Source organism: Pseudorasbora parva, chromosome 3 (genome assembly GCF_024679245.1).
Source record: "Pseudorasbora parva isolate DD20220531a chromosome 3, ASM2467924v1, whole genome shotgun sequence".
NCBI classification, from domain to species: domain Eukaryota; kingdom Metazoa; phylum Chordata; class Actinopteri; order Cypriniformes; family Gobionidae; genus Pseudorasbora; species Pseudorasbora parva.
Window position 1 is genome coordinate 56,518,940 of NC_090174.1, and position 18,490 is coordinate 56,537,429.

At 37.2% G+C, this 18,490-nt stretch overlaps 2 protein-coding genes across 6 annotated transcripts in view; both read left to right on the top strand.

The window, feature by feature from the left end:
• slc1a3a (solute carrier family 1 member 3a) overlaps positions 1 to 11,958 on the top strand; it is a 31,692-nt gene extending 19,734 nt beyond the window's left edge. For both annotated transcript variants that reach the window (XM_067439596.1, XM_067439595.1), the window contains exons 6-11: positions 617 to 659; positions 757 to 1,025; positions 4,233 to 4,466; positions 4,719 to 4,913; positions 6,162 to 6,296; positions 11,381 to 11,958. In XM_067439596.1, the coding sequence (XP_067295697.1) occupies positions 617 to 659; positions 757 to 1,025; positions 4,233 to 4,466; positions 4,719 to 4,913; positions 6,162 to 6,296; positions 11,381 to 11,591 (1,087 nt within the window). In that variant the 3' untranslated portion in view covers positions 11,592 to 11,958. The remainder of the gene's footprint in view (positions 1 to 616; positions 660 to 756; positions 1,026 to 4,232; positions 4,467 to 4,718; positions 4,914 to 6,161; positions 6,297 to 11,380) is intronic.
• A 2,702-nt stretch (positions 11,959 to 14,660) lies between these two features.
• Positions 14,661 to 18,490, top strand: part of nipbla (NIPBL cohesin loading factor a) — a 54,144-nt gene continuing 50,314 nt past the window's right edge. Inside the window, exons 1-2 of one of the 4 annotated variants that reach the window (XM_067439591.1) lie at positions 14,661 to 14,966; positions 16,891 to 17,040. In XM_067439591.1, coding sequence (XP_067295692.1) covers positions 16,977 to 17,040 — 64 coding nt within the window. In that variant the 5' untranslated portion in view covers positions 14,661 to 14,966; positions 16,891 to 16,976. Of the gene's footprint in view, positions 14,967 to 15,094; positions 15,371 to 15,407; positions 15,426 to 15,474; positions 15,673 to 16,890; positions 17,041 to 18,490 lie in introns of those variants that run through there. The other 3 variants (XM_067439594.1, XM_067439593.1, XM_067439592.1) reach the window with 3 other exon arrangements.

An 18,490-nucleotide genomic window follows, 5' to 3' on the forward strand; every position in this document is an offset into this window, starting at 1 on the left:
CCAGCGATAAAGATTCGGTCCTGGTTTGGAAGCAGCCGGTGAGTAAATCAACTTCAAATGTCTCTGCTATTGGCTACCGTCGCATGAGTAAACATCAGTAAACGATACGATCGCGTGCTTCGTCATTCAAATGCGCTAACGGTTACTCCATTGTTGTTCTGTATAACGTTATTGTGGGTCATTATCTGTATTAGCCTATGGTATTAGCTGAGATAGCTGAGATGGGTTTCTCCACGCTTGAGGACATCACCGCTTTGTGCACATTCGTCATTCTTTAGCTCCGCCCACACGATACGCCTCCAGGCGCTCGTTTTTTTCCGGAAAGACTCGGTACAGCCCATATTTCTTTTATAAATATGATAAAACTAAAGACTTTTCGGAGATATGAAGGATGCAATACTACTCTATAGGTACTCAAGATTGACATGAGATTGACTGAAACTGAGTGTTTCACCCCCCTTTAAGTGCTAGGCTTTATTGATCAGATGCAGCTGGAAAAGATGTCTTAAAATGCTTTTTGAAAATGGCTACAGACTCAGCTGCTCGAATTGAGATAGGCACGTCATATATATGTATAATATAAATATATAAATATATACTTTTTTTTTCTTCACAGAAACATGTTTCCTCCTAATTTAGTGCAAGCTTGTACACAACAGGTAAGATTTAATGCACAAAAAAACACAAAAAATCTAGTTCCCCATAAGATGTTGAACAACAACAAGTAACTCTTTCTATTCTCTCTACCCTTCACAGTTTAAAACGCAAAATGGCAAGCGAGTGATCACTATTAAAATTCCAGCGAACGACACGTTGGGTTTGAATAACGGGTCACAGGAAGTGAAACTTGAAGAGGTGATACCGGTGCTGGGAACAGTAAATGGAATCAATGCACTCGGGCTCGTGGTCTTCTCCATGTGCTTTGGCCTCATCATTGGGGGCATGAAGGAGCAGGGTCAACCGCTACGGGATTTCTTTGACTGTCTGAATGAGGCCATCATGAGGCTGGTTGCAATTATCATGTGGTAAGTGATTTAGAGCGGGAAAGTTCTCAGCTTTAAGCAAATTAATGGTCATATGAATTAGGATTGTATAAACCACTGGCTATGAAAACCACTGGCTATGAAAATATGATAAACCATGTCATGACCTACTAGATTTTTTTATCCATTAGCAAATAAAACAGAATTAGATTGAAAGAGTTCAAAATTGACACTCATAATAACTAATAATAATGAACTGCTTAGCTAAGACACCAACAGAAGTCCATCTTTTCATTCATCAGTTTGTGTGTGTGTGTGTGTGTGTGTGTGCGTGCGTGCGTGTGTGTGTGTGTGTGTGTATGTATATATGTGTGTGTGTGTGTGTGTGTGTGTGTGTGTGTGTGTGTGTGTGTGTGTGTGTGTGTGTGTATGTATGTAAGAATATTTTTGCCTGTTTCTGTTTATGTAGATTGAAGTAAAGCGTACGAACCTAAAAAAAGCACGGGTCCATTTCAAATAGTTTAGTTTAGTTTAGTTTAGTTTAGTTTAGTTTAGCTTAGCTTAGTTTAGTTGTTATAAAGCACATTTAAAAACAAGTTGTTGAAACAGGGTGTCCGCGGGGTTTTAAAAAGTATTAAAAAGTGATAAATCAAAATTGTCAAATTTAAGGCCATTAAAAGTGTTAAATGTGGTCTCAGAGGTATTATTTTTTTCCAAATTAGGTATTATTTTCTCAGACTATCAGGTGTCCTATTCTGATTGAAATTCTATCTGCGTTCGCGTTAGATCGTTTAAATATGGGCTTTAGCATATCTGGGCACATAATCAAAGATCTTTCGTCCCCGTCTCAACGTATGTTTGATGCTGACGTCATATTCAGCGGCCGTTCGGGTTCGGCATCATCTCAGAGCACTGCGCGCTCAACAGAAGGGGCTGGCTTACGTTTTATTTTAGACTTGCTTCAAGGCATATCTTCAACGACTATCGTCATAAGGGCAATCTTAAATGATTTATATAAAGTCTAAAATGAACAAAAAGAGTTCCAAACAGTGAGATCCGCGTGGCTGTCTGCTCTTAAAGGGACAGCAGCCAATAAAGCTTCCTGTCAGTAAAGTTAAAGAACACAGAGAAAATGACTCACTGCTCTTGACTAAATAACTTTTGTAGCTTTAATAAGGATTAACTATTTAATTTATAGTTTATGCAGTGCAGATTGCATATAACTTTGATAACTTTATTACATTTCTGTATATTTCCTAACTGTTTAGACAGGAACGGCAGGAGTAAACAGGACATTTATTATGGGTTTATGTTAGCATTGTTTAAAGTTTACTTAAATTAAAAACTGTTATATTTTTTAAGCCTAATAATAAATGAAAAAAAAAAAAAATTCAGTAGCTGTATTAATATCAGTAAAACTGGCCTTCATTCATAAAAAGATGCCATTTAAACAAGTATTTAAAATATACTGTCTTTATGTTGTTTCTACATTAATTTGATTAACTGTGAAATTATTATATTAAAAAATATATTAAAATGTACAAAAACATTTCTTTTTTTATTACGTGTGATTAATCTAGTTAAAGTTTTTAATCGATTGACAGCACTAGTTTTTAGTATTTTGTTAAATTCAACAACTTATTACTGTTATAGAAATGTAATATTTGGCTCAGGTTTTGTTGTTGGGGAAAAAAACGCTAAATAATTTAATTGCTGAATTACCAATTATTAATGTAAATCAAATGTGTATGCAGTAATGCTTCTCCTTAACCAACCTTTGTGAATGTTGAGATCTATTTTACTGTGTCTGAATGATAACTTATAACAGATTTCAGACTGCTGTCGATTCTAAATCTATTCTTTTTTGTATGTTATATATGTCAAAATCTGTGTAAATAATAGAAAGGTCGCTGATTAACACTTGCAATTCAGAGTTGTGATGGTTTTGAAAAATATTCTGAAGGTAGTAAAAAAGGTATTAAAAAGTAGTAAATTTAACTTAACAATTACTGTATATACCCTGTGAAACCAAAGTGGTGGACGAATATAAAAGAAACTTAAAACATATATATTCAAGAAAACCAAAACGACAAATGAGAAATTGTACTCTGGGGAAGAGTCTGGGCCTGGGGAAGGCTGTTCCAGAGCCTAGGAGCAGCCCCTGCAAAAGCCTGGTCACCTTTAGTTTTGAAATGTGTTTACCGGGGGTTAGAGAGGAGAAATTGACTAGATGACTGAAGAGATCTAGAAGAATAATGCGGGATAAGGAGATTACAAATATACTGGGGAGCACATTAATGTAAATCTTTAAACACAAAGAGCACAATCTTAAAATCAACACAGAACTTGACCAGCAGCCAGTGGAGAGACGCGAGTACTGGAGTAATGTGCTCATGTTTTCTAGTGCTAGTCATGATCTGGCTGCCGCATTTCGCTCCAATTGCAATCGTTCCAGAGATGATTTAGGCAAACCCAGATAGAGTGAATTGCAGTAATCCAATCTGGAAGTTATGAATGCTTGAATTACAGTTTGAAGGTTGAAAGCATCTTCTTGATTCTATTTGCTCTTAAAGGGATCCCCTGGTGTTAAGACTTATTTTTTTCATGTGTTTTCTACTACATATTTCAGTAAGAGACATCATTTATGTTTTATTAAGCCATACAAATCTTAACACCAGGGGATCCCTTTAAAGGGAGAGTTCACCTGAAAATTTGTCCATGATTTACCCTCAAGTCATCCTAGGTGTAGATGACATTCTTCTTTCAGACAAATGCAATCAGAGTTATATGAAAAAATGTCCAGTGCTCGACACGGCTTAGGGGGTTAATAAAGGCCTTCTAATGCGAAGCCATACCTTTGTGTAAGAAAAAATCTGTATTATAAACTTTACAAACTGGAATGTCAGTCTCTCGTAAACGCGGATACAACAGTTAGCAGAAGTTAGAGATTACAGTTTGTAAAGTTTAAAATATGGATATTTTTCTTACATAAACGCATCGATTCAAAACAGAAACAGCCATTCACTGCCGTTATAATGCTTGGAAGTGCCAGGACTTTTTTAATATAACTCCAACTTTATCCGTCTGAAAGAAGAATGTCATATACACCTAGAATGACTTGAGGGCGAGTAAATCATGGACTAATTTTCATTTTGGGGCAAACTATCCCTTTAATTGAAATAAAATGCTTTTCACAACAGCACTGGGAACTCTAATCTGAACGATTCACTGAATGTTTTCACACCTCAGGTACGCTCCACTGGGCATAATGTTCCTGATTGCTGGAAAGATAGTTGAGATGGATGATATAACAGAAATGGGAGGCCAGTTGGGAATGTACACCATCACAGTCATCATTGGCCTACTGATACATGCAGTCATTGTACTGCCCTTGCTCTACTTCCTTGTGACAAGAAAAAATCCATTTGTGTTCATCGCTGGACTTCTGCAAGCCCTTGTCACTGCTCTTGGTACCTCTTCCAGGTGAGCTTTTACACCCATACTACTACAACAGCTTTGTATTTATAGTTATAATAGTCATTTGTTCATGAATCAGACTTATTAGCATGTCCTGTACACTGTGTTTTCTTTGTATCACAAGTAAAATATGATTTCTTTTGCCACACCACTTTACATCAAAATTGCGCAACATTATCTTTTCATGTTCCATGTAATCGTGTTATTATGGGTATGAAACATCATTATGAGTAAATGGCAGAATTTGTCTCTCCTCAGCTCTGCCACTCTGCCCATCACCTTTAAGTGTCTAGAGGAAAATAACCATGTGGATAAACGTGTAACCCGTTTTGTGCTTCCTGTGGGAGCCACCATAAACATGGACGGCACAGCTCTGTACGAGGCTCTGGCTGCCATCTTCATCGCACAGGTCAATAACATGGAGATGAACTTTGGAGAGATCCTAACCATCAGGTACAGATAGAAAGCATTAAAAAAAAACTATTTTATGATAGCGTACAACATTTATTCAGTTAAGGCAAAAGGTGAATATAGTAATATTTGCAATCACCATACTTTCCCAGTTAAATAACCACAGTACATTAAGACATTACATTGTGTAATACACATTTGAAATGTTGTGTTTAAATATTCAATTTTTAATATCTAATAAAAAAAAACAGACATAGGAAAATTGGAATTGGATGCAGGTTTGAAATTCTTGGTTTATTGTTTTATTGATATATTGGAGTGCAATGTTTTACAGAGGATTTTGGGTATTTGTGACCCTGAACCACAAAACCAGTCATAAGTCACAGAGGTATATTTGTGGCAATAGCCAACAATACATTGTATGGGCCAAAATTATTGATTTTATGACAAAAATCATTAGGAAATTAAGTAGACCTCATGTTCCATGAAGATATTTTGTACATTTCCTTCTGTAAATATAGTTTTTAAAAATATATATTATTATTATTAGTAGTAATATGTATCTCTAAGGACTTAATTTGAACAACTGATGAATTGTCCAGATGATGCACATTAGTGGTGGTTGAGGAGATTCTCCCCCTTCCATGTAAATCGCTTTGAGTACCCAGAAAAGTGCTATATAAATGTAACAAATCATTATTAACCTATCTTAAAATAAAACTTTAAAGGCAATTTTCTCAATATTACATTTTTTTTTAACACCCTCAGATTCCAGATTTTCAAATAGTTTCAAATATTATTAATTATTCAGCTTTCGGATGATGTATAAATCTCAATTTCACAAAATGGACCCTTATGACTGGTTTTGTGGTCCATGGTCACATTTAATTTGATCACTTCATACAACAGAAATAGTCATCCATCAAGAAAAAAATCACAGGTTTTAGGAATAAAATGTTATATGAACAAACCCTTCTGTAAAAATAAAAATACATTTTCAGAATATATGTAAGTGCTACTGAAGTAAAGATTTCTTAGTGCATGAGAAAAAAAATCTCATGAGATTTGAGAAAACAACCGTTAAAAGTATTCATTCTAATTGAAATCTACAAATGCAAATAGATAAAATACACACTTTTTCTCCCATAATCTCAAAATTGACGAGTGCATAAAAAGTTTTTTTCCTGTCATATTTTGCCTTAAATGCTGTTAATTCCTCACACCAATTAGTATTTTATCTCAATGACACCATAAATGCTTTTAAAATGCATGCTTTGTGTCATTTTAAAGCATCACAGCAACGGCAGCCAGTATTGGTGCAGCTGGAATCCCTCAGGCTGGCCTGGTTACCATGGTGATAGTGCTGACCTCCGTGGGACTGCCCACTGATGACATCACTCTAATTATCGCTGTTGACTGGTTCCTGTGAGTATTACATTTTGTGTAATATGAAAAATATTTAAAGTATTTTTGTGTGTTCCATCAACCATCATAAGACTCAATATTAAACTGGGATAGGAGGAGGTATTTAACAACCACACTCATCAGCTATAACAAACAGATAGGGTTACCACTGGAAATATTGAATTTGTATAATGCTTTTCACAATACACTGAAAATTAGTGAAGTTTTTATTAACAAAATTTCGGGAGGAGCACGTGCAGATAATTAAACCTAATTAAAGGGGTACTTCAGCGCTGGGAAGATGAATCTGTATTTAAACTGGGTCATCAATGTAGTAGAAATGTGAAATTATTTTTGAATTTGGTGTCTTCTAGACTGAGAAAAGATAGAAAATGTATTTTTGTCCCATGGGGATGAAAGACTACAATTCCCAGAATGCTTCGCTACCCTGTGAGGCCATTCCCAACGCCACCAACTTGATTACAGTGACTGAGTTAGAGAAGACACTACAATTAAAAACTGAACGTGTCTGTTCAATATAATGAGTGAGTCACCGCGCGAGTATCACAGCACTGAGCACTGACTGCAGGAGTGATGAGAGCTGAGGTAATCGCGACTACACTCGCGGCATACATTCACAACGCGAGTTCAGTCTGGCGCGTTTCAGTTCATGCCTTTACAAGCTTAACTTTCATAGAAATTAATTTGAGAAGTTAAAAGACTTACATTGCACACCATAGCTCCGTTTAAATGAGTGCCTGTAGCTGCCAGCTGAGCTTTCCCTGCAAGCTGAGTGTGACTGCCCATCCCCCATGCGCGGATTCAAAACATGCGGAAATGTCTCCCTCTGCTGGCTGTAGTCTTTAGCCTTTGGGCAAACATTCCTCCTATGATGCAAAAATCGTCAATTTGCATTATAGGAGGAATTTTTCCAGAAATAAAATGCATAAATCTCTTGTCTCAGGGAGATATGAGGGGGGAAAGCACAATAATTTGAATATACTCCAGGGTTTCTACTGATGCAAAGCCATATGCTAATCGGTGAAGTAACCCTTTAAACACAAGTGGAGCACTTCAAGCTAATCAACGATAAGAGGTGTGTATATATACAGAAGATTTAGCTTCTTTCGTTGACCATTTTCATTTTAGCATCCCTCCACCACCCCATCTCCTCACTTGATTCTAACAAACTCTTATTAGATGTCAACACAATCTATAATACACTCCAGTCCAGTTCTAGAGTATCTCTATCAAGGGGGGGTACTCTGAGTTCAGGCCAAATTCCGAGCCTGGAGCCCTCCCTCGGACAGCACGCCAAATACGCATAATCTTTACTCTATTTAATTTGATGTAAGTGTGAACTAGTGAAATTATGTTGAAGGAATAGTTCACACAAAAATGAAAATGTGAAGTTTATCTGCTTACCCCCAATAGATCCAAAATGTAGGTGTCTTCTTTTAGTCGAACACAAAAGGAATTTTTTTTTACTTCAACCGTTGCAGTCTGCCAGTCATAATGCATGTGAGTGGGTAACAACTCTATGAGAGTTAAAAAAAAAAACATGCTTAGACAATGCACATAAACCCTGCTGCTCGTGATGACACGTCTTAAGACACTAACCAATCGGTTTTAACAGTATTTATCTTTTTTTTTACCTCATATCGAGACGATTCTCATCTAGTGTTCCCATTACTTACATCTGGTAAGGTCAAACTGGCGTGATTATAGATCTTTATATTATGTAGATTCCTCATTTAGCCGATCTGCTCAGGCATTAATGAGATATCTATCTGTCTGTCTGTCTGTCTGTGATTGGGATTGCGCTTTATATAGATAGATAGATAGATAGATAGATAGATAGACAGACAGACAGACAGATAGACAGACATATATATATGATTGGGATTGCGCTAGTTTAACCTTACCAGAGACAAAGACACCTACACCTTGGATGCACTTGGGGGTAAGCAGATAAACTTCACATTTTCATTTTTGGGTGCACTATCTCTATAATGTTAATCTTAATATCTTCATGCCTTGCTGGTACATTCAGTAGATTAAAGCTGGGTGATAATTTAGTTTACATTTTAAGATGATGCAAGCAATCAAGCAGTTGAGATTCTATATATATTAACCTATACGAGCATACTGTATGCATGCGGTAGGCTTGCTGCAATAGTCAGCGTGGCTGGTGTTCAGGCAGTTCACCAGTTACACTACTTGTCCAGCGCGGCACCGTCGTTTAGATATTTTTTTATAGATGCAATTATTTAGTTCAGTTGGAGAAGAGACACTACAATTAAAAGCTGAAAGTGTGGTGTGAGCCGAACGAGAGTCACAGCACATCAGCAGCAGGACTCAGATCTCATTCCTCACGAGAGCGAGGAGCTGAATGACAAAACGACGGTGGAAGATTTGGTTTCAACACAAAATATAAAAGCGCCTGTTTAAGTGAGTTTGTTATTTTACCGTTTTGTTGTTGTGTTTTTCATTTAGAATAATAGTGAACCCACTGTTCAAGCAACCCGCCCCTGAATTGGCACTAATTCTAAACCGAGAGTAAAATGCGCATGTCTGTCATTCATTCACGACCGCAGTCATTCATTTCACTTCATTCAATTCACTGAAAAACACTCACTTTGCTCTGCACCGTTATGAATGCCAGAGTGGCCGTGCACATTTAGCGATTGTAAAAGCCCCCTGCCAGTGATAGCCACTGGTATTACCAGTGTTGTCACACGTTGATTAACCGTTGGGAAAATTTCCTCACCATCACATCCCTAGTATGCGGATAAAGTTGGACATGCTTATACATGCAACTTTGTATAGAGATCTGGACGATAGTATAGTTACATTTTGCAATGATTATTATGTTTCTAGCATGTTATCTGTTTGGCAACGGTTCTTCTCACCCTAACTGCTGGAGTCTATAGCTTTTCATTTCTTAAACAACCATGAATGAAGACACATCATGGCCATATTCCAGGATGACATGTCAAGATTCATCAGCTCAGATTGAGAGAGAAAGGTTGTGAGGGAGCATGAAGAATCATTCTCACCTTCATAATTTTCAGTCCAGAGCTTAAATTAATCGAGAGTCTTTAGGATGTGACTCTACAGCGTGTTGGACTCTTGCATTGACAACACAAGATCTTAAAACTGATGCATCTCTTGATGGAAATGAATAGAAGTGTTGTGACGTTATTTCCATCAAGAGGTGCATCAATTTTTGGTCGAGATATTGATCCAAACATATAACATAGAAACATAATCACTACAATAATGATCCAATCATAGAATCTTCAGCATTTATAACAATAATTTGCCAATAATATGTTTTTACTTTTCTATGAAGCCATTTTTTTTAAATGCCTGCATTCATAATCCAAAATGACTGTAAAAGTCATGGAAATTCATACATCGTAAGCTGTGGGAACCTAGCCTGGCTCTGCCCTCCTATATACGTCTGCTCAATTTTCATTTTACTTCTCCTTCAGTACTCCGTCTGGGATTGCGGTATATTCTCTGGTTTTCTCCGATCAAATTTTGACCAGTCCAATCAGTGAACAGAGGGAGTGGCTGAGAACGATGATGTTGATGTCGTGCGCTACAGTCTATGGTTTGAGATGACATATGTCTCTCCACCAAATGTTAGTGATTGGTTATGGCAGATCCAGAGTGCCTCTGGGCAGATCCAATAGTTTTAAACTTTAACAGAATAACCGCCTTCAAGGAATTTAACGCCTGTCAATGGAGAGTGGCCAGAATGGCTGTACAAATTAAATGCACGACAGAATGTATGAGAGTCTGGTAGAAACCCTTGGCTAAGGCCCTGTTTCCACCGGGAATTAAGAAGCGTTTTGGTCAATCTGATCACAAGTCAATGACACTAAATACAGGTGTAAATGGGGTCTAAAGCGTTTTAAGCGTGTCCACTTCCAACCACTTCCAGAGGAAAATGCATTTGACAGGATTGCTTTCATAGTGTAAACGCTCATGTGATCAAATGTGTTCAAACAGCCACAAAAGATGTCTACTTTCCTCCTACTGACCTAATGCGTGAACATTATTGGAAGAGCGTTAGACTGACGGAATTTAAACTCTGTCGGCTGAAGACCCAATTTTGGTTTCTATTCCCGATTTCTAACACACACTCACAGTGTTTGGTGTGATCTTGTAGCTGTCAGAGCAGAAACGAAAGCTGATGCTCTCCATTTGTTAAACTGCCATTTCCGGACGTGTTCATTTGTTAATTGCTGAGCTTATTTTGTCCATTAGCCTGAAAGATCTACATTTACCCACCCACAGACCCTCCCCTTGAAGAAATCAAGACAGAAATGGTCAAAAGTGGACAAAAGAGAGGGATTAAAACACCAGGTGTAAACGGGAACGTCTCTCCCTCGTCTACTTGTGATCCAATCAACCAAAACGCATCTTAATACCAGGTGTAAACAGGGTCTAAGTCATTAAGATATTATGATATAATAAACATTGATAGGATTTTCTTTCAACAATGTGCATTGTGAAAAGCGGTAAACAAATTGACATCTGAAGGTGCTTTAATGTAATATTCCTACACAGACCCAGGCAGAACAGAACTTCAGGGCTGAACAGGAAGCAAGATATTCCATTTTTCACATTCCATAACCCATAATCAAATTGCACATGTCGATGCAACATCTGCTTTCAATGAGTTTTAGGATCCTACAATACACCCGTATCCAATAGCATGTTCCTGCGACCTTTATTCCCACCGCATTCACAGCAGTCACTGAATTCAAGTTCAGTCAGGGACCTTGTCGTCAGATTACGTGCTGGTTAAAGCAGCGTTCAGAACAAAAGAGGCACTGTGAGGGACGTTCGTTCTAGGAAAGATGGGTCAGCAAAAACACCACACAAGATGGAGGAACTGTTTTTCTTAAGCGGAAGCTACATGAGGCCCTCAGAACACAACAAAGGCTCAAGTGACATTAAGCAGTCCAGATGTGAAAACCAGAGAATGAGTCACTATTGACAAGAGGAGATGACTTTGATAAGATGTTCTGGTGCATTTTGGTGAAGCACTGCATAATTCCACCATCTGTTTGTTTCAATGGTTATTTCAGAGACCGGCTGCGCACCACCACTAATGTTTTGGGCGACTCCATTGGTGCCGGCATAGTGGAGCACCTGTCCCGTCACGAGCTGCGCTCAATCGATGCCGAGATCGGAAACTCCGTGGTGGAGGAGAACGAGACCAAGAAATCATATCAGCTCATCTCTCAGGAGAGCGAGTGTGAGAATGCCAAGGTCCCGGACAGCGAGACCAAAATGTAACTGTGTGTTTCATGAGGATTTCTATCCATGGAGAACTGGAGTTTTTGTACAAACACTAGAAATTTGCAGACACTAGTCTGATATTCATCTCAAGTCTTTTTATATGCTTGTCAGAGACATCCAAATGTGTTGAAGTCCGTCGCACAAGCAGAGACGGACATGTGTGGTCCACAACGGTCCTCTTTGAACTGGTTATTGTAGCGTAAACTGACTAGATGGGTACAAATCTTGATTGCATTAGACATTTTTAATAGTTTTCTAGGTGCAGGTTTGGTTTTGTTAATTCAAGAGAAACTGAATGTCATTATAGAAGTCGTTTGTTGCTTCTACTTGGGCTGGAAAAAATAAAAGCGATGAATTACATCCATTCAGTTTGTAACTGTGAGTAATGCTAAAAAAGAAACCGGTTGTTATGAAACATGGGAAGTTTGGCTGCTTAAGTTGGAAAGTGAGGCACCGAGTCCAGAAACAACAGTATGGTACACTATTTCAGCAAACTTTATCTGTGAAGTCACTCAGACCGTGCATTAAAAACTGTTTCAAGGCTTCTATAGATGGCTGTCAGTCTGTACAAAATAAAAAATATATATATCTATGAATAGAAAAAAAAGCTTTTTGGCCTTAACTGCTCACATTGCATGTGTTCTCCTCTGGACATGCCATTAACAGGTCAGTGATTCTAATGTTACCCATTTTGTCTGTTCAGTGAAGTTTTTTTCCCCTAAAAGTGAACTGACATTTTTTACTTATTTTTATTTTATTTTACACACACAATCGATTTCACTTTTCAATGACAATATAGGAATGTAACACCACCCAGTTCTGCAGAATAACATTAATTATCAGCTGACAATGGCTCATCCTTGACATTTCTTAATCCCTCACTACTCTACAATACTTATCAAGTACATGGTGTTACTGTCTTAGAAAGAATGTGTGATATGATCTGTGTGTATATCAAGACCGTGTTGACACAATTGGATCATGTACTTCTTGACTTGCCGCAGCAGGTTTTTTTATTAGTTTTTTTTACTCGAGGTGAGTATAATTTCACATGTTTCAATGAGTACGTTATCATTCTTAAAAATAAAGGTTCTTTATTGACACCGATTGTTCTATGAAGAACCTTTAACATCCATGGAACCTTTACATTCCACAAAATGTTCTTTATAGTGGAAAAGGGTTCTTTAGATTGTTAAAGTGTTCTTCACACTAAGAAAAACATGGTTCTTTTAAGTGGGCCCAAGATGTATTTGGACACCTATGACTCACTAAACAATGCATGAATGTCACTGCATATATAACAATATCAGGAAAAAGGTTTATTCATACACACATTTTGTATAAGGATATGTAGACATAGAAAATAAAAACATACAATTGTTCAATGTAAAATTAAAAGTTCATTATAAATGATATCCAAAGCAACAATTTTTTTTTTTAGTTTATGCATTCCCATGGGAATCAAACCCATGACGTCGGCATCGCTAGTGCATGCGCTACTGTTTGAGCTGCAGGCATACCTAAAAAGAAAAGCACACAAAAAGAAATGAAATAGAAAAAAAGTATGCATGAAAATATATAAACTGGATTAAATTAATGTAATCATTAAACATTTAATGGTTAATGGAAGGCAGCCATGATATTATAGCTAAACATATTTCATATAGCTACACAGAATTATTTCACTTCAAAAGACCAATACATCCAAAGGAATTTTTAAATGTACCTTTATTTTTAAAAGTTATTAAACTACAGGTGTGCCTGCTAGCTTTAATCGTTATACTAAGTCGCCACCCAGTGGTGAGAAGTGAAAGTACATAAAGGCTCAAAGGACAGGGCTCTATTTATCAACTTATAATAACTCATAAGTTCCTAAAACACTGACAAAAGACTGCTAACGGTCCCCCCAGTAAATCCATCAGCAGCTAATATTGTAGTTTTTTTTTGTGATGTTTATTTGTCAAACATAATTTACAAATTTAGGCAATAAAGATACCTAAAAATGAAGACGGTGATAGACTATTTACTTAAGCACTCTCAATTTATATCAGTTTCATAAAAGAAGTACCAGCAAGATTTCCTATATATATATATATATATATATATATATATATATATATATATATATATATATATATATATATCATAATCATGAAACAGATGGACCATATGTGATGAATGTGTGAAGTTTGTTTTTCGGTAAAGAGTAATCTTTTCTAAGGCAAAGCCTGAAGTCAAATCGTTTATCCATTTAGACATTCCAGGACTTTCTTTTTTTTTCCCGGTGCAATTGTATGTTTAGCTTTTAATAAACAAAAAAATAACAACAATCTTTCATGTTTGGTTACTTTATAATTCAAATGATAAACATGCTACAGTATTAGTTTCTTGATTATGCAATGGGATGTTTGAGGTGTTCTAATATTCAGTTCATTTTATGCCGAAGGTTATAGAAGAGGATTATATATTTATGTTATTTACAATATACATTATAATTAATACACTTCATACTGTAATACACACACACACACACACACACACATATATATATATATATATATATATATATATATATATATATATATATATAAGTGTGTATATTACAGTATGTGTATTAATTATAACGAAGGCCTATATTTAAATAACACTATATATATATATATATATATATATATATATATATATATATATATATATATATATATATATATATATATATATATAATGGAAGAGGATAGAGAGAGAGAGTGTGTGTTATTTACAATATGCTTTATATTTCATACACATCATACTGTAATATATATATTTATAAATAGTGTGTATATTACAGTATAAGTATAATTTGTATTCATTAATGTATATTGTAATTAACACTATTAATATGCCGTGATGTGGAAGCATAATAATAATTTTAAAAAATGTAACATCTGGAAATAGACTGGAAATCGTCAGCAGCACATTTGTCTGCGAGAAAATAATCACGTTATTAGTATTTGTATTTCCGGTCAACCTACAATTCCCTCTGACTAGCGACAAAGCATCAGTTGTGGCGCTTTTTGTTGTCAAACAAAGACGTGAGAAATGTGTTTTACGAACATTTACGCGATTAGTTAATAAGGAGCTGAATTAAATTCTGCTCCACGATTAAATGTTTTTAAAGTGTGATCAAAGACAGCCTGACCTCCCCCACCCCAGATAAAGATAGAGTTGGCTTGTTGTTAGCTGGCTCGGCTAAACAAACCCCGCTAGCCCGCGCTGATCTTTTTATAGCAGAGAGGGGGAGCCAGAGACTTACAGCAGACCGACAACCGAGCTCTCATCCCAACAACAGTCCCCTTATTTTTTTCTTCTTTGAAGTTACCCCAAGCTAAGGTAAATATGAAACCCTCTCACAATTTCTGTTAAGTCCGCATTCGCGTTCCCGTACAACATTTCGACACATTTCCATTTGTTTTTTTCTCGACGGAACGGCTCTGAGGAGACGAACGTCGCAACGGCTCGGCTAGTCGTTCTCCTCCGGCGCGCCCCCGTGGCGGGAAGCGCGTGACCCGGCGTCGCGCTCGTGCGTAGAGTCCGAGGCTTCTGGGGAGCTCGCGGAGGCCTCGCGACACAAACACGGGCGAGTGTTTTTGTGTGGAAACTCAAACGGATTATATACAAATAGCCCACGCACACTGTGATGACCGAAAACGTTTCGTCGTGCGACGTACGGCGTGAGGAAAGAATGGAAGAGAGCAAAAAGTGTTTTTATTGTTCACGATGGGAGACAGAAAGATGTGCGTAGCCGAACTAGCTTTCGCGAGTGTTTAGCTTAGCAGAGGCTATTGTTTGGTAAGACTAAATGACTAAACTATTGATAGAAAATTGTATATAAAATAACGGAATTTGTTATTTAAATAAGTGGGAAAACAATCGGCCCGGGTTTCTGTAAAAAAAATTCACTCAGCAGATCAGAGCAATGCTAGCTAGCGAGCATCTGCAAGGAATCTATTAAGTCCCGAGCTAACGCTTTGCTAATAGTCAAAATCATCTCCAATCATCTCTCATTTACCCACGAACGGCTTGAATGTTTGCCATGGTAAATATTTACAATCTCTGGTGTTCATAACTTCGCTACGTTCGTCATGTTTTGAGTCATAACGGCTGAATAAACGTCAGTGAAACGCTTTGAGGATGAATGGTTCCTCTCTCTCCAATGATCGACTTGTCAACACTGTGTTTTTGATCGTTTTGTGTCACCCTGTTTGTTCAGACGTGATGCTTCACTCCACTGTGTGACCTACCACAGCCTTTAATAGCATCTTGCATCAGCGATTTAGAGAATAAAAAGATAAATTAGGCACATAATTGCATTCCGAACTTGAGCAAGCTGAAAGTCGTTATTACCGTGTTTTCGCTAAGAAATATAAGTAACGTTATGTGATTTCTGTAGACGTTGGAATCGTTTCTGCATGTTTTATTTTCTAGCGTGAAGAGGTTTGATCATGAAATAATGCATTATGTGCATATCGCTGGCGAGTTGTTGTCATGAAACCTGCATGTAAGCAATCGGAATGGATTCATGAATATAAATAAGTGAAGTATTGGCATTTAAAGGGACAGTGCAACAGATATGTCCGTTTGCATTTGTAATCTTCCCGTCAGAGAGCAGCTCTGGACTGTTTACCTTCCCCATACACTTTCTCATGCAAATAGCTCATGAATATTAATGTCTTCTAAAAAGCCCGGATGCGGAAATGCATTCTTGGGATACTCTAGCATCTCCTGATAACAGGGAAGAGGTTTTTTTAATGATTGTTTAATTTGAAATGCATTTAGCATTTATTTTCTCACAAACATGCATCGTATTGTCTTTGAGCAGCGATGTAGTATTTTTTTTATTGCTTGTTTTAAAAAATTAAATTTTAATTTATGTGAGGTCTTCTCTTTTGTGCTGCTGTCAATCTCCCAGCTGTCATTGGTCCCCTATGGAGACAGGGTTGGGCTTGCATATCTAATAGAGGGGCGTGTCCACCGTCCATCCTCTGTCAGTCCAGAGTGGGTGTGTCCATCAGGCTGTCTGCACTGTTTGTAGATGTTATCCGTCTTGCATAATGCTCCTCTACATGGCAGTTAGTGTACATAGAAATCAATACACCTGTTACAGCCAGTAAGACTAAGTGGACTGATTCTGCCAGGAAGCGTAGTGTCTGTTTTGAAATGTGTATAATTTATGTTGCTCTGTCAAGTCGGTGAGCAAGCTTGTAAGACAACATTCCATGTCACAACCTCATGCAAACCCTCTTTCTTTTCGTAGGATTGAGTGAGATGTGAGGGATGGTCAGCGTATAAATATCTCTGTGGAACTCTGTGTGCATAAGACTTCTGTGCCCAGCCGTCAGTATGAATGGGGACATGCCACATGTGCCCATCACAACCCTTGCTGGGATCGCTGGTCTCACTGACTGTAAGTACATGCATCACACTACTCGTACTTCACTGGCCAATGGAGCGCAATAGTAACCGCCAACGTTTTCAGTGGATTTGGTTCTGGAATTATTTTTCACATTCATTTTTTCTGTAGGGATTTTACAAAAAATCTACAATGTGGAGTTATAAGCCACAAACCAAGCTGCAAGATGAAGCACAACATTGCAGTCTTTTCTTTAAAACACATAAATATGTGTACTTAAATTAATTTATGTGTGCATGAACGATTCATCCCATGAGGCATTACAAATGAGGTAATTGATTTTTTTTTTTTTTTAAGACTTATCAGAGACTACACGTTAGTGTTTTTTGTTGTTGTTTTTTTTACAACTAGGGATGCTCATAATTAATCAGTTAACCAACATCAAGATTTTTGACTCATTTTTTATTTTTGACTCAAACGTTGTATTGGTTAAAAGGTTTAAAAAATATTTTGCAAATATTTGCTGCATGATTACATACACAACACATACAAAATTAAAATACCGCCAAGTCTAAATAAAGTGAAATGTTTACAAACATTATAAAGACTCTAAACGTAGCTATAGGCTATTTTAGGGCGTTTTCACACCTGAAAGTCCGCACCAAGGTCCGAACCAAAGTTTGTGTTTTGATACATTGTATCCATTTGGTTAGTTTTGGTTTGCTTTCACATTGCAGTTATGTCAGCGCACTAATGAACTTTACGTGACGCTCTGGCGTCCTGTCGTCATCATCTATGTGGGCTGCATCTTAACATTGATTGGTTTGTTAGCGGACGTGCGTCTGATGTCAGTGTGTTGTCAATTCAGCGGGTAACTTTGACAAGAATGAATGAACAGACGCATATCGTTGCCAATACTGTTAATATTATGGCATTACTATGCAGCACCAACAATACCCGAGGCAAATCCACCAAATGAACGTCCTCGTTGTGCAAACATTTTATGTTATTTTTAACATATTGCCCATCTGTGCGGGTTTCATAATCAATATAGCCTAGATGAAATTTAAAAATAACATTGTAATATTTAAACATAACTATAAAACAAAATACATTGTTTGGCTAAGAAAGTAGCCTTCTCCTCTTCTCCTCCTTTCCTGTCGGTGCCGATAAATGTTTGCACAACGAGGATGTTCATTTGGTGGTTTTGCCTCAGGTATAGTTGGTGCTGCAGATAGTAATGCCATAATATTAACAGTATTGGCAATGATATGCGTCTGTTCATTCATTCTTGAATTAATTGACAACACACTGACGTCAGACGCACGTCCGCTAACAAACCAATCAATGTTAAAGGTCCTGTTCTTCACGATTCCATCTTTAGTTAGTGTGAAATGTTGCTGTTAGAGCATAAATAATACCTGTAAAATTATAACGGTCAAAGTTCAATACCAAGCGAGATATTTTATTTACCAGAAGTTCCCTTTCAAAGCCTACAGCGAAC